Source organism: Rhea pennata, chromosome 2, assembly GCF_028389875.1.
Source record: "Rhea pennata isolate bPtePen1 chromosome 2, bPtePen1.pri, whole genome shotgun sequence".
Lineage (NCBI taxonomy): Eukaryota > Metazoa > Chordata > Aves > Rheiformes > Rheidae > Rhea > Rhea pennata.
In genome coordinates this window covers 123,104,822-123,121,504 of record NC_084664.1, presented here as the reverse complement: position 1 = coordinate 123,121,504, position 16,683 = coordinate 123,104,822, and the positions used below count along the sequence as shown (strand labels likewise).

General features: G+C 35.9%; 1 protein-coding gene across 5 annotated transcripts in view; it reads right to left on the bottom strand.

Moving 5' to 3' along the window:
- Positions 1 to 16,683, bottom strand: part of STAU2 (staufen double-stranded RNA binding protein 2) — a 170,956-nt gene that overhangs the window by 78,955 nt on the left and 75,318 nt on the right. For all 5 annotated transcript variants that reach the window (XM_062570279.1, XM_062570280.1, XM_062570276.1 and 2 more), the window contains exons 11-12: positions 15,907 to 15,967; positions 877 to 1,184 (exon numbers count right to left, since the gene is read on the bottom strand). In XM_062570279.1, the coding sequence (XP_062426263.1) occupies positions 877 to 1,184; positions 15,907 to 15,967 (369 nt within the window). The remainder of the gene's footprint in view (positions 1 to 876; positions 1,185 to 15,906; positions 15,968 to 16,683) is intronic.

The following is a 16,683-nucleotide window of genomic DNA, read 5'->3' as shown; positions in this document are numbered from 1 at the left end:
CAACTTTGGAAAGGAAGAAAAAGACTCTAAGACAGGAAAAAGAATATTTCTACACAGCTGGTCCTATTCTCCAGTGGTGCAACACAATAAAATGAGCATATATACTCATACATATATACGCTCATGTAATTATGCATGTGATTTTCTAAAGGTGATCAGGAAGAAGCTTCCTTTTCCCATCTTCTAGACTGCAGAAATGATTGAACGTATTACAGAGGCTTTCACTGTCATATGAAATGTATGGTTTTGCCAGTGCTAAATATAGGTTATCAGTGATGATGGACTAATATGCTGATTCAGCTTGGTACATCTTACATTCGCTAGGATTGAGTGTGATATTGAGAACATTCTACATTGCTCTAACACCAAGAGTGCTCTCAGGTCACACCTTCTGACAACAACTTTGTTCTACCGGTTACAACCGGCAGGTGCAGGATGGGAACTTGAATAACAGTTTTAACAACCTGACCCAGAAGATGACGAACACTAAGTTACTGCATCAGCATTGTCTGGATCAGACTGTAGGAGAGAAACCAACATCAGAGCAGTATGTAAAGCTTCTAATGCCAAGAGGTGAAGATACTCAAAGAAGTGCAAATAAAAAGCATCGTTTAAGCCTGTAACTACTTAAGGAAAATAAACAAAGGAGAGAAAGATGACCTGTAGTAAAGTGAATGGAAGGAAGGAACAAAAAAGAGAAGGAGGGACATGTATATTGGGGCAGGGTTATATCCCCTGAACCCCGAAACTGCCTTGGACACCAGCTAATTTTACAAGATAAGTTACATGCACGCCCACATTCAAGAGGGCAAGATTGAAACCTTGATGGCAATGCTATGATTCTGGCTGAAGAGCTTCATTTTCCCCTTCCCATACCTGAAAGCCTTGAATCCTTGCCAAATATTCCAGCTGTTTTGAAGGCTGCACTGCAGAACAGGGGGAAGCAGGAGATATTCCTTTTAGACCTATGGCTTCAGCAGTTGGGGATGTTCCATTCATGAGAAGTTCCCTGGCAATTGTAGCTGTGCTATTTGTTGTAGGAGATATGCTGAAGAAAGAGCTAGAAGTCTGGCTCATTTCTTTGGAGGACAAATAGCTTACAGTGGTACCAGGGGCTGCTTTGTTGCGGCTTGCTTCCATCTCTTGGTAAACATCAGGGGAGAGATGGAGGATTCCCTTTGGTGCTGAAAATAAAAGCAAAGACCATCCTCATTACCCTAGCATGGGTTTAACAGTTAGACAATTCTCGTTAAAATACTTTTTATCTGAAAAATACAAGTATTTTAAATCAAAGTTTCTTCATTCTTTATAGAAACTGTAAATCAAATTGCATAATCTGTTTAAGCAATAAAGCAGGTTCGAAACGCCCCTCTACTTCCTCTTTCCCACTCTTCCCAAGCTATAAACCTGAACTTTAAAACCGTGGTATGCATGGAGTACACAATACAAACAATTAAGGTCTGTAGATCTATTATCCATAAGGAACTGTTGTTATTTCCAATTAGTAGCACAATATTTAGCTACAATCTTCTGCCTCATACGTGATACAACAATTCAGGCTGTTGTTTGACAAATAATTTAAACTAGCCTATGTCAGCACTATCACCATAAGAAGTAGTTCTTTTCTCTCCCACCTACAGCTGTTGTTTATACTCCCCAGCTGCTCTGTTTCTTGTGCCAGCACAGGCACCTGTAGGACCATGCAGAGACACTTATGAGAACGAGCAGTTGGGAGGCAGGAGGAGGGCAGGACTGCTTCTTGCAGTAGCAATACTGCCATTTGCTAGCTTAAAATGTTTTCTGAATTCAACAGCAGCCTGTGCTTAAAAATTCTTAAACTGTCCTGCAGTCATATCATTACTGTACTGGTGATTCTTATTTGACTGTCTGTTTTCCAATGAAGAGATTTTTTTGTATTTGACTATATACATGGCATTCTATAGCTTGCAAATAGCTACTTGCTTTGGACAACATAAACGCTTTCTTCGTTCATGACTAACATCAAAAGGAGCTACAGAAATATCAAAAAAATCTGAATTTATTCACATGAATTGCAGAAAACTTAATACTTCTACTAATGTGTTAGCAATAATTTGTCTGCATTTCAAAATTTTAAATATATTTTTAGAGAATATCTTGACTCTCAACTCACTTGTACACAGGGATACATACTTAAGCAGCTTTGCTGATGCAGAACTGAAACTGAATTTTGTTAGTTTTCCTATAAAATGAAGTATTTGTTTGAAACTTGAGTACCCATTTTGCTGATAAAAGAGGAAAACCACTTTCTTACGACTAATAAATCGAAAAGTAATCTTGAAAATGTTTAATATCATATTAATAGCTCATTTTAATCTTTCAGTATGTACCTGAAAATAACATTTGTGGACCTGAGCTATATGGCATTTCATTTTAGGAATGATAAACCTGTTTGTTAATTGATTTAACTATTCCACAAGAAATTGCCTAGTTCAATGCTTAGTTCATTGCAGTGCATATTCAAGTCATTTCATAATGTAGAATAAATCCAAAGAAGAGAATTAATCTCTAGTTTCCTATAAAGGATTCATCTAATCCCAGTAATACAAGTAATATTTTTAAACAAAATGTCTTCTGCAAGGAGAAGACTCAAAAATATTACTAGTAATTAGTATCTTCATCTTCAACCACACAGCAAAAAATCGAACTTCCACACTGCTGACCCAGCAAACTGCTTACAAGTGAATCTCTTAATCGATTTACTCACACATTTGGTTTTTAACTTAATACTGGTTTCAGAGAGAACATCAGCTTATGCCATTCCAAAAGGCCCAACAAAATTTCATAAACTATCTGGTTACACTGTTAGGCATGAATAAAGAGTGCTGCTATTAATTTTACATTAGAGTAGTAAAAACTAGGGGGCAAAGCTTGATGTTGTCATCTATATTAAGCTAAGTAATTCCACTGATGCTAACAGAACTTGAATGAGTTAAGTACACAAGGACAAGGCCCCAAATTTTGACCTTGCTTGTTCTGCACAGTGCAAAGGAGTGTAACGGGTAACATCTGAGTCACAAGAGCACTAAATTTCTTTGCTGCTGGAGGAAAACAAAGCCAAAGACTGCTCTGGAGCTTACAGACAGCAAACCACATGGTGCTCCATACCATTGCTTTAGAGAGAAAGTGTAGATATCTACAGTTACATCTACAATAAGCAAATTTATAAATATAGGCAGAAACAGATGTATTTATTGCTCATCTGAGTAATCAACTCTACCCTTCCTATGTGGGGCTATTGAGTCTGGTCAGACCCTGACTTCCAGCCCAAGGGCACTTCATCCACACTGACAGCTAACTCCAAGAGGAGAGAGACTCCTGCATTGAACTCTCCAGAGCTAGGCACAAATTCAGGATGGAGGATGAAGTCCCTAGAACTTCTTCTTCCCCTAGAATTCCCTAGAATTTTTGTCCCATGAGGGACAAGTTGTCCCATGTGTCCCATAGAATGATTATGTACCTTTTTCTGAGGCTACAATCTCTGCGGTCCATCATTTATCATTTTTTATAGTCTTGTATATGAGATATCAGGAATGAAAATCAAAATAGATATTACAGATATTGGCTCTTACAGTTCGGTTACAAAAACAAACAGTAACAACAATACTGAATGACAGGTGTTCAGTACCTCCTAACCCCTTAAGATCTCGCCTATTGTAAATCTGACTTTAAAGAAATACTCGAGAAAGAAAAATGAACATTTAAACAGAAGGAGGAAAACAACGTACTTTAGAAATAGCATATTACCTCCTCAAAAAAATCAACATTAGGAAAAAAATAGCACAATGTTAACTTTAAAAAAAAAGAAAGTTTAAAATCAAATCCAGTACTGCAGATGTCTGTTTCATTGATGTAATATTACTTAAAACAAACATTTTACATGCTTTCTCAGCCATTTCACTGTTTTTACATGATCCACCCAAATATCTAACTGCTGTCTGGAACAATAGTTTGGAACACTTCCAGATTACCAAGCTTTCTAAATGTTAAAATAACTAATATGCAGCATATGATGAATAAAAAGTTATTAAGCATAGTATAGCAAATGTTCCTAAAGTGCTGATTTTACTCTAATGGTGATGTTAAATTAATAATAATAATAGTACCTTTATACTTATGTAACACCTTTCAACCAAAGACTTCAAAGTGCTTTATAAGCAATAATGAATTTAAATCATAATTTGGATCTGAGAGGCAGGTATTATATTACCATTACTGATTATCTCCAGAAACCAAGTAATGTAATATTCCAGACATTATATTAATATAGTTGCAAGCTATTAACATTTTATATTTAGTGCCTATGTTTCATGACGCTACTTAGAAATCTGCTTTAAAAAGGTAGTGAAACTTGGTCTCTTTCAAAACTTCTATCTGGCTCTTATTTATTTTAACTCTTTACCATTTTAAGAATATTGAGGATTATTTTAGTATCATCCCTCTTTCTTGACTATTACAACTCTATTGAATTCTAAAAGTGTGTATACATAACAACTTAGTTACTGTGGTAATGATGTTACCACAAGATGGTATGACATCAAGAGAAGAATAGCTATAGGAACAAAAGAACTCTTCAGAAATTATCATAATTCATCTTTGAACAAGAACTTTAATAAAAAACATGGGAACAGAAGTACTATGCTCTAACAGTTCTCTACACTGCATGAGAATATTATTCACTACATGAATGATACATAGTTTTGTTAGTCAATTATCTGAAAAAAATAATTTTTACATTATGTGGGCTAAACATAAATTTATCCCATACTATCTTCAACATACTCCAAAGGTAACATCATAGCTGTTAGGACAGTCACGAGAACTACAATACCACCATTTACACCAATAACATTGCACCTTCTGCTGGACATAACTTAAGAGGTACATTCATCAAACATGCTAAAATAATTTCCATACATATTATTTAAAACTGTGGGTAAACATGTTACAAAAATATGCAGGCCAGCTACGCAATATAATCACCAAAATTTAAAAACATGTCTTTCTCATTCTTGGCAGTATTGTTTGTAGCCTGTAAAATCTGCTATGGTCTCTGAAAATCCCAAACCAAACTGAAGACCTCTCTAACTTAAGAAGAAATTTTTTGATCTTCCATTGTCTACTTCTCCTGTCACATGCTAGACAACTGCAAAATAGTTTAGATTCTATGGCAAATGTTTGATTAAAGTATCAAAAGGCCTCAGTATCCTTCACAACCTTTCCCCTTGCAGCATAATCTCTGTGCTTTGATTCCACTTCTTTTCACAGTGGCATTAGTAGAAGAAGGTTTCAAAAGATCTTTTTGAGTGCTGCTGTTTTTATCCTTTTTTTTTTTTTTTTTTTTTTAATACAAGGTCCTGCTACATAGGAGAGCAAGGGACCTTTCTACAGAAGGGTTCCTGCCATCTAGATCTCTACTCCACCTGGAGCTCACGGAAAACAACACTTACCCATCCGAGGAACTTTGTGCGTGGGGGCTGTGGGGTGGGGAGGGAGAACTACTGAAAATATCACCAAATGTGTCTTCGTGTAAAAAGACTCCTCATAAACCAATTCTTTTGCTACAGCGACAGTGGAAAGTTACCCTATAGCAGTGGATTATAAAGTTCAGAAATTTTCAGAGTGATGATAGCATTGCTTGCAGACTCAGATACTTAAATCTCTACATGGGTAACATGCGTATCCCACTTTCACATTTTTATTTCTGTCAGGAAGATGAGAAAACAGGAAAGTTTGGGATTTTGATTTTATCATTCAACTCCAAGACAATCTACAGGACCAGGTTTATATTTTAATCCACATACCTACCAGACCTAATTTTCTCTTTCCTATTTGATCAGCACCATAAGGACGCTCTCCCTCTGCCTTCACTCAATGACTTTTCCTGTTTCAAGGACTTGTAGTATACTTGGTCTAAACCACAACTGTGTTCTTTCCTAGAGGACCATAACTTGCTCCTTGGGCTCCCATCTGACCAAGAGGAAAGCTATACTTGGTGTGTCAGAAGTGGTGTAAGTTAATGTATGAATTGCACTGATACCCCCAATGAGCATGTACTGTTTTCTGCACTACAACCACTGGTGTGGGTCACCAATATAAGGGAACACTTTTGTGTCTTCTGTAGCTACGCAAAGTGGACGATGATATAATCCTGTACACAACATGCTCATAAATTAACACTTCAGTATTTTAAATAACACAGTAATGGATGTAAGAATGTGGTTTATATAGAGACATAAGTAGTACCCAGTCACAGGATGAGAGGCAATAAGCACAAACTGAAACATTGGAAATTCCACTTGAACATAAGAAAATACTTCTTTACTATGAGGATGGTTGAACACTGGAACAGGTTGCCCAGAGAGGTTGTGGTGTCTCCAGCCCTGGAGATATTCAAAAGCCGACTGAACACGGTCCTAAGCAACCTGCTCCAGGTGACCCTGGTTGAGCAGCAGAGTTGGACCAGATGATCTCCAGAGGTCTCTTCCTATACCAACTCTTCTATGATTCTGTGATAATCAGTATTTTCGGAACTGAATACAAAACTCAGTAAATAAGCCTCAAAAAAGCTTACTTTCTAATTTTGCTACCTGCATTCAACTTGAGTAATGCCTTCCTATATTGTTCTGCTGAAACTACGTGGCAAAGTTTTATAGTAAGGTATTAAATAGCAAGATCAAAATCCAGCCTGGACTTCACTATAATGTAAGTTAAAATGGACAACATTTTCAGAGGACTTTCAAATGGATGACTCCTCCATAGAACTGGCAGATTCTCAACATATCTTAGCATATGGCCTGTTATAAAACTCCAGACAGCAAAAAAGAAGAGAATTTATAAAAATAAACATTTCATATCAAGACTGAATAATGTAAATATTACTATAAAAAGAAATTGTTGCAATTTGATCCTACAAATTGCAAAATCTTATTTATATACTAGAATATTTTCAAAAAAAATTTATTACGTCACTAGGAATCTCAGAAAACAGCAGTCAAACAACTGAATAGGTAAATAGCGTGACTGTTATTTTCTCAGTAATAGTCTATGCACAATCTTGGCTAGAAATGCCATGATACAAACATTTTGTACTTAACACAGCTATCTGTGGTATTTCTAAGTCACCAGCTACTCCAATATTCAGACATCAAAAAATGTTTCGTCATTACAGAATGTCCTTCAATCAAATGATCTTCTCTACATGACCTTAAACAAATTGATGTTCTATAAAACCATTCATTAAAATACTAGTTTATTTAACCTTAAAATAACCATGACATTGAAGTAAAGACTATTTATTTCTTCATGAAATCAGGTCTCGGTAATCTTAATTTTACTAAAATGTTTTCTGTTCATCCAAAAATAAAACTGTACTATCACAGAAGAGTTAAAATTTTATTCTATGCATTTTCTGTAAGATTTGGTGTTTAACCTATGTGAGAAAATTGTTTGGAAGTATCCAAAAGCTTTACTCCTCTACTTGGGAACATCATACTTTGGTAAAAATAAGACTTAGTAGTTGTAACTGGGAATTTCCACAGGAAATCCTTTGAAATGTTGTTATAGACAAAAACACCTACACTGTTATTTTTACATGATAATTTCTTCATTGGAAGATTCATACAATAGTTCAGTGTACCAGCAAAACCTAAGATTAAGATGAAGCAGGCTCTGAAAAGAACCAATAAAAATGCAAAAGAAAGGACGGTATTCTTATCAGCAGAGAGAATCAGCAAATTTTGGAGTAGGAGCAAATCAAGCTAGTGGGTTGACAGATCAAGGTGCTTGTAAAAGCAGCCAGAAAGTGATTTTTGAGAGGGTAAAGCAATTAGGAGAGTGCCTAAGTGCAACTGGAGAGTGACCTGTGCAGGCAAGATCATTCATTAACAGCTTAAGAGGAGAATGAGAATCGTGACGATGAAAACAAAGGCATGACCTACACACGGAAGAGATGAAAGAATAAGCCAGCCTAATAGACGAGGATAGAGAGGTTGCTGAAGCTAGGAAGGTCAAGGGGGACATCAACAAGCACAGCATAGGTATGAGTGAAGATGAAATCAGAGGAGGAAAGAGCAGTGGGGGAGTGGAAGTCATAGCGGTAAGATGTCTGATGTAAGGAAAGAGGATAGAGGCGAGAACGGAGAATTAATTCTTGGTTCTGACAGCAATAAGGCCTCAGTTCAAGTGATTCAGTTCTTCAAGGAAATTATTATCTTAACCTAATGGAGATGCATCTGATGGGTTCTAGGTGAGAAGAGAGTGATGGGGAGAAAGCAACTGGGAAAAGGAAAAAAAAGATTTCAGTAAAGTGAAAGTATTTAGGATATAGTATTAAGGTTAGCTGTGGGATATTGCTCAGTTTGCCTAGATTGAGACATAAATCTAAATGCAGATCATTTTCAGAATTACATTCTTAACTCTGAATTTGAAATTTAACATCAAAAAGAGCTCTGCCTTGCTATGTAATATGCAGACTGTTTTCAATGGAATAAAGCCTAGTAACTTTGAACAAATACAATTCATGTAATAATTTCAGAGGATTGAGAAAAGCAGAAGATGAATTTTTCTGAAATTTCCCCTACCTCCAGAGAGGACTATCTACTGTCATAGTGGCTGTTCCCTCTTTATTACATGAAAAGCTTAATGGTAAAGCAGTCTCCTAGAAAGCTGAAATTCTGGATTCAATCCCTTCTCAGCCTGAAGGCAATCAAACCACAACCCTCATAGCCCAAGGGTATGTTTCTTACACATGCATAATCCATATTCCCCCAAGAGCCACCCAACAGGTTCCTTGGAACACCCAGGAGAGAGACAAAATTGGAAAAATCTCTCCAATTTCTAAATCTGATTCTCCTGGGTCTTCAGTTATAAAGAAAAGATGATTATCTCAGCTCCTTTGTAGAAGATGGGATGAATCTCTCAAAATCAGCACATAAACTCAGAAGCTACAGAGGTAAGATGTTACTTAAGTATAACCAAATTCTTTATGAGACTCTAATCAAGGTGGTGATACAGAGTGCACATACACAGTGCAAACTAGTGGCTTAGCTGGTGAAATGGCTCTCTGAAACATGCAATAATGGTATAATGCTAACCCAGCAGTAGGTTTGTTTTAAAAAAAAGCAGACTGAAGGCTACTATTCTGCCTGTGCTATGTCAAATAAAGTAGTGTTGCCAACCCTACTTACTGTAGTTTCTATTTATAATGACAAATAATTCAATAAAACTACCAACATATCAATCTTAATTCCTAGCAATAGCATATTGTAATTGACAGTTCAGTATGACTGGAAGCAATTCAAAAGTGAAGTCCAACAAAGCAGTAATTAGTGAGTAAAAATGGATACAATCCACAGCAAATCACCTTTGAAATACCACTAAGAGAAATACTTTACCCCCAAAACTGTGAGCTGTTCATGCAAATATACATTAAATCACCTACTGAAGGGCTTCATCAAAATTTCCAGTTGAAAAATAAACACATAGAGGACTATAAAAAAATTCATGAAACTATTCAGTATCAGAAGTATAGAGTTCATAAGAATTTTGTTTCCTCCAAAGTGAAGACTTATTAATATGCAAAATTTCATGAAAATACAATCTATTTTGCATTTATTTTTCTCCTCCCAAAACTGGTGAATATTCATCTAGATAATAATTTGAATGTAACCATACAGTTAGGGCTTACAATAACACAATGTACTTCTATATTTTTTATACTTCTTTTATCCCCACTCTATATTTCTTATTGTTTAGGAATATGTAAAAAAAATAAATAAATAAAATACTTATTAGTTATGGACAAATGCTGAAATTTCCGAATCACAGATTAACAAGACTCTTCTCTCTTCTGAGTATCTATTTACTTTATTTTCATTGCTTATTTTCTCCTGAGAACAATTGAATGAGATCAAGTAACTTTGTTCCTTAGGAGATCATCTGCTCCTGCTGCTCATTTACCGTCTGAAATCATAATCATCTGCCGGTGACAATCTAATCATCTTCACAGTAACTAATTGTGAGTCACCCCCAAACGCTTATGATTTCAGGTGGTGAACAAACAGCAGGAGCAGATGTGCTCTGAAGAACAAAGATTGTAAAGTCATGCAGAATCCCAAGTAATAAAATGTTAGGCAAGAAAAACAAAGAGGCTGTCTTTACAGAGAGGTAGGATCGTTCTGAATGTTACGTTTCAGCTTCAGTTTTGCAGTATTTGTTCGGTGACTCCCCAAAACTGGTAGAAACAGATACAGGAAAACTATTCTATGGAAAATTAAGGGTGAGGGAACAGATGAAAGCAGTTGGGGTCATTTTCTTCTCCTGAGTAATATATATATATATATATATATATATATACATATATAAAATCACCCAGTTACTTTTTTCTTTTAATTTTGTACATTTTTGTCCCTCATTTTAAACACTCTATGCCTCCTCTAGGAAGCATACTGAATAGTAGGACACATACTGAATAATGTTTATGATAACCCCTACTGAGAAATATCAAGCCAAAACATGAATATGCTCCATAGAGAATACAATTTGTATTAGGATTTCTCTTTGTTTTACATTTTGCTTTTGTTGATACCTGATTAAGTCAAATACTGATCTGACCTGATTAAGTCAATACAGATGATCATTTTGTTGACAGTAAACATTTCCTATATGGGCTGGAAATATTTGTGATCTGCCCACAGTTTCTTCATAATCTCTTGCAGAAGCATCAAGGAAGAACATATTCAACACTTTTGATATTTCGCATGTGAAAAACTTCTAAGATATCTAATACCAAGAAGCAAATAGTTTCTTGTTGCAAGTCATCTTTAAGATTGTGAAATGAAGAGAAAAGGTAAAGAAGTAAATCTGTGGGAAGAAGCTTTGCTCCAAGGATAGCTAGGAAAGTGCTTGATAGAGAGGAACAGAAGTTAGTTTTCAAGGACATTTAATAGGGAAAACTAAAAATGTAATGAGTATGTTAAAGGATACAGAATGAAGGGTATTTCTCAGTAAAAACATAAACTACATAATACGAAAATAAAGGAATCTGTTCTTCAACTGTGCTAAAATATACAATCTTTTATTTTACTAAAATATACAAGTTCACTTTACTATTCCAGTTTTACTCCACACAGTTTCAGATGAAAACACAGAACGTTATGCACACAAAGGAAGAGTATCTGCTTGCAAAAGGAAATTGATATATAGTATGTTGTCTTAACTAGACACAATTGTTTTACTGTAATAAAATTACTGGAAATCTGAACCAACAGTATATGTCAAACAGTAGATGTAGCAATCTCAGAGCCTGCCTTCAATTTTTAGTTAAGTTTTAGGGTCATGGCAAACACAAACTACATATTTCTTTTGTAAGCAGGGATATAAAAGTGAGAAAGCTTCTCCATAAGACATTGCAAGAGATGATATATTTACCAAAAACTGTTGCTCTTAAATATAAACTAGTACATTCATACTTGCAAGGATGTGGCATTTCTGACCTCAAACTGTGGAACTTGCTAGTGACACATACCAATGCCTTAAAAACTGCACTTCACATGCAAGTGATCTCTTTTTTCATACAGAATGAGAACATACTTCAGATTTCCTCAGTTCTCTGACTATGAAGCTATCTAGAACTGTGAGGCTGAGGGAAAGATCTATGGGTATGCAAATAGAAAACTCCTAATAAGGTTTACTAATTCTTCTTCAAGGGTATTTATGCATTCACTTTGTGGAAAAATAGAAGAGAAGGCAAAGTGTTTACAGGACTGTTCTCCTCTGCCAAATATTAGTATTAGTATTCTAACAAGTAATTGTGTCCATGAAAAATAGGTAAAAAATTTCAAGCGAGTACTCTGTAAATCTCCAAATGCTGTAATCTCCTAACCTCAGCCATATCCTGAAAGAAAGGTCTCTTCATAGAGCCACAGGAAGACATGAAATGAGGCTATTAGCTCCCTGGATATAATACAAAAGTATTTACTGCATTTTCTATTCAGAGATCTCTGTTTTTTTTCCTATATATTACCAATAAATGCTACATTTTCAGAATGACGTGGTATTTATACATTAAAAGATCTGTGGTACAGAAAACAAATTTCCCTTAATACAGATGCAATATTTGGAAGATTACAATTAGGAAAGTACTTTCAGTTATCTGCAACAATTCTAAGCATCCAGCTGAATGAATTCAATGCAGACTCTGTCCTTGTGGACTACCATATAACATACTTCAGCATAAATGTATTTATGCTAAAGTATAAATACAAGCTAATAGAGTGCCAGTAAACTCACAATTCTAGCAGAAAGGCATTTTATTTTACAAATATTTAGAGATGTTTCAGCAAGAAATTCAAAAAGATGATCTACTGGCCACTCATTCAGCCAAAAGCAGTATCACAGTAAGGCTTTTAGAGATGCAAAATACAATTCGTTGTCTTCAATGAATCTAATGAGTGCCCTGAAGAAGACTGCAAGGTGGAGAAAGACTTATCAGTCCTCCATATGACTGTAAGAGACTCATACTTCTCCTACAACTTATTATGGAAATTATAGTTAAGTTGTAAATTTTAAAGAAAATGTTTTGAGGAGATGAACAATTAAAAAATCACTTTTATGTCTGTTTATAGTATTTTGGGTTCAACCATTCCTATTTTGCAAAAAGATAGCACAGCCCATCTAAAAAGAAAAATGAGCCACTTTAATCAGCAGACTATCATTCATGTTGCCTTTGGATTCAAATGCACAAAAAAGGAGTTAATAGCCCAAGCAACTAAGCACAGTGGTCTCTGAATGGTGCTGTCAGAAATGCTCTACAGCTATTGACAAGTTAGCTACGTCTTAGATATCTGATTTCCAGTTTATTTGGGTATCAGAAGAATGGAAATGAGGGCACCTAGGAATGTCTTCTGTGCATTAGAAGAACATCCCTGACTTTGCAGATGTTTCACAGGCCGCATCCATAGAGATTTTGACAATGCAAATAGCAATCATCTAGAAGCATTGAAGGGCTGCACAGGAAGTAATTAGCACTGATTCTTAGATCCTGTAGAGCCTTTCCTTCCAGGGAGACAGAATTCAGATATGCTGAACCAAGATCATTTCAAATATTAGTGAGTTTTTTTTGTAAACTGAAGCACAAATTATTCCACAATTTTTCCCCAGGTCCAGAGACTGGGAAGACTGCATACGTATATTGAATCCTCTCAAAACCTGTCTTTGGGACTGAATCATTCAGAAATGGGATAGGCAAAAAATAGAAGGTAGTTGATGTGCATGTCTTTGTACAATGCTCAGTTTAGGGAGATTACTCTTAAGATGACTACGAAAGTCAAAATCCAACACAGTACTACAGAAGAATACAGGGTTCCTAGAACAAGGAATGAAGCACTGTTCGTATTATCTTTACCACTCTAAACAGCAAGTCCAAAGCCAGGAAAAATCTAGTCATGAAGTCACAAGGGCTTGTTCTGTTCATTACCTAGAGCACTGGAACCAAGCTGCATGTATGGTGTATAATCTGAATAAAGATTAGACCATATTCATCCTTGTTTGAAATCTCTCTCATAGCTCTTTAAAGCTGCCAGGTTCAAAACTGTGAGTCATTTCTGTACGTGAGGAAATGTAACAATGTTTAAACATTTAAAACATTACTATAAAAGTCTTCAGATAGAATCAGATTCTGAACATCTTATTATGTTTCTCTAGTTAATCAAGAGTCTTAATATTTGCATATCTCCAATGTGTTTAGCCATGCAACATGTAAGCACAATATCATTAAAGAATTCTTGAATTCTTCCCTACCATTGCTAAGTATTTGCCACAGCTCCTCTCTTCTTCCTTCCAACTTCTTCATTCCTACTTCCACTTTCTAAGCTACATTCTCTAATGTCTAAGTGTACTCAGGACACAACAGAAAAAATGTAGTATTATAAATTCATTCAATAAAACTTTGCTATCTGCAAACTTGAGGTAGCCTCCAAACCACAGATTTTGATTCTTATAGGAGATTTCAACCTCCATGCCTTGTGCTGATGGGGCAACATGGTGAACACAAGCCATTTTTGGAGGGTGTCAGAGAAAACTTCTTACCACAGATAACAGAAGGGCCAACCAGTGCTGCTGTTCTCCAGAATCTGCTACTAATTCACAAGGAAGAACTTGTTGCAGACCGGGTAACTAGCAGCATGCTTGGATTTAGCAACCATGAAACACTGAATCCTCCTGAAGATCCTGAGGGAAATGTGGAATGTAGGTAGTAGAGTACAGTCTCTGGGCTTTGAGAGAGAAGATTTTGACTTATTCAAGAAGAATAGATGAGATTCCATGAGAGGCAACTCTGAAGAATAAAGGAGCTCAAGACAGCTAACAGGTCTTTAGGGACAGCCCCCTCCAAGCACAAGAACAGACTACTGTGATATTCAGGGAAACCAGCAGTTGTATCAGGAGATCAGGTTGCCTCAACAGAGAACTCGTAACCGAGCGCCAATGCAGAAAGGAGATGGAAGGAGCTACAGGCAACAAATTGTTTAGAAACATTGCCCAGCCAGGCAGGGATGGTGTTATGAGAATTAAAACTAACCTAGAGTTGAAACTGGCAAGCGACTTTAAGGGCAGCAAGAAGAACTTCTATCATTACACTAACAGTAAAAGAATAAACAAAGAAAATGCTGAAAGAAGTGGATGATTTACTGAGAGCAGACACAGATGCTTTCTTTGCCTTGGTATTCACTAGGAAGGTCCTCCAAGCCATTGTGTCTATAGGTAAGGGTTCAAGGAAAAGAGAAACTACCAGGAGTGAAAGAAGATCACAGTCAGATATCTCTCGAAAAATTTCAGCCTGTACAAATCCATTGGACAAGATGAGATATATCTCAGGGGGTGAGCGAGCTCGCCTATGTCACTGTGAGGTCACTCCCATCTTTGAAAAGTCATGGAGATCAGGGGAGGTGATCAAGGAGAAAGGCAAATGTTGCATGGATCATCAAAGGCAAGAAAGACAATGTAGGGAACTGCAGGCTGGTCAGCCTCACTTTGGTCCCTGGGAAAATTGTGGAACAATTCCTCTTAAAAGCCATTTCTGGTCACACACTGAAGAAAGTTACTGGGAACAGTCTGTGCGGATTTACTAAATAAGAATAAAAATGTGATTAAATGACTGAATTTATGAATAAGGGAGAGCAGCTGATGTCATTTAGCTTGGTTTTAACAAGGCTTTTGGCAAGATCTCCCACAACATCCTTTTATTCAAGTTGGGATGTTACAGTCTAGGTGAACCAACTACCAGATGGGTGAAAAACTGTTTGGATGATTGGGCTTACAGGACAGCAGGAGGCTTAATATACCTAATAACAGCTTTCTAATACTTAAGAAGAGATTATCAGAAAAAGGGAGCCATGAGCTTTACTGAGATGCACAGCAGAAGAACTAGAAATGATAGTCAGAAACTGAACCAGAAGAGGTTCAGATGGGGCAAAAGCAAAAAACAACAACAACATGATAATAATTAAGCACTGGAACAGGCTTCCCAGAGAGGCTGTGGAATCTCCATGCTTGGAAGACCTGACAGGAAAAAAACTTAAACAATCTTGTCTGAATTCAGTGTTGGCCTTCCTTTGAACAAGTGGTTGGAGTAAATAACCTCTTAAAGTCCCTAGCAACCTGGAGGATTCTATGATCATTTAGTAAACAAAAATCTTCTTGTTCCTGCATTCATTCATATCTATCCTCCTACAACAGATACTCAAGAGTTAATTTGTTGTAGTAACAAGCCTAAAATATAATTGCAATAAAAAACCTTATATATCAAGTAATCTAAATTCTAAAGAGACAAAAAGAAGAATAAATATAAATATAGAAAGTAATACTCACTGTTACTTGTTGGCTCAGGAAATCCAACATTCTGGCCATTCCAACTTTTATTTTCTCCGAGCTGAAACAGGCAGAAAATGACAAGTAAGTAAAGGGCAAACTACATTTTAAACAAAATATTCAGAATTTGTTGAAAATTCTAAAAAGGATGACTTGGTATTGCCACATCTGCTCACAAAACTTTGAGAATGTATCTTAATTTTGGTCTAGAATAGGTAATTTGAGGATCGTACTCTTGATGAATAAACATTTACACCCACTGAAAACTGAAATATAAATGTTTCCCCAAGTATTAGGCTCAACTCATTGTTACCAAATCATACTTAAAGTCAAATGTTTTAAGCAGCTCTCATTTGAGTACATACACAGACAACAGAGAAATTACATTTTGAAACAAAAAGAATCTAATATCTGTCTATGAAAGAATGTATAAACACCATAAAGTGCTTCGGGTGTAATTTTAAAATATTTACTCACTAGGAATCCATTTACTTCCTTTATTGCTTCCTGAAGTAGAAACAATAAAGACTGTTAAAATTTTCCACTACTTTAATATATAGATCTTTTTTGAGGAAACTAATTGGCTTCAGTTAGATTTCATTATGTTTAACACTGAGTACCATTCTAACACAGAAAAGAGAAGCAATTAACATGTAAGTTCAAAATACAACCAGTCCTGAAGTCAAACACTATTTAAAGATAAAATAGCAATGTTCTAGATTTCTGAATCTAGATGAATGAGGAGAAACAAATCCAAGCTTTCTCAGAAACTACAGG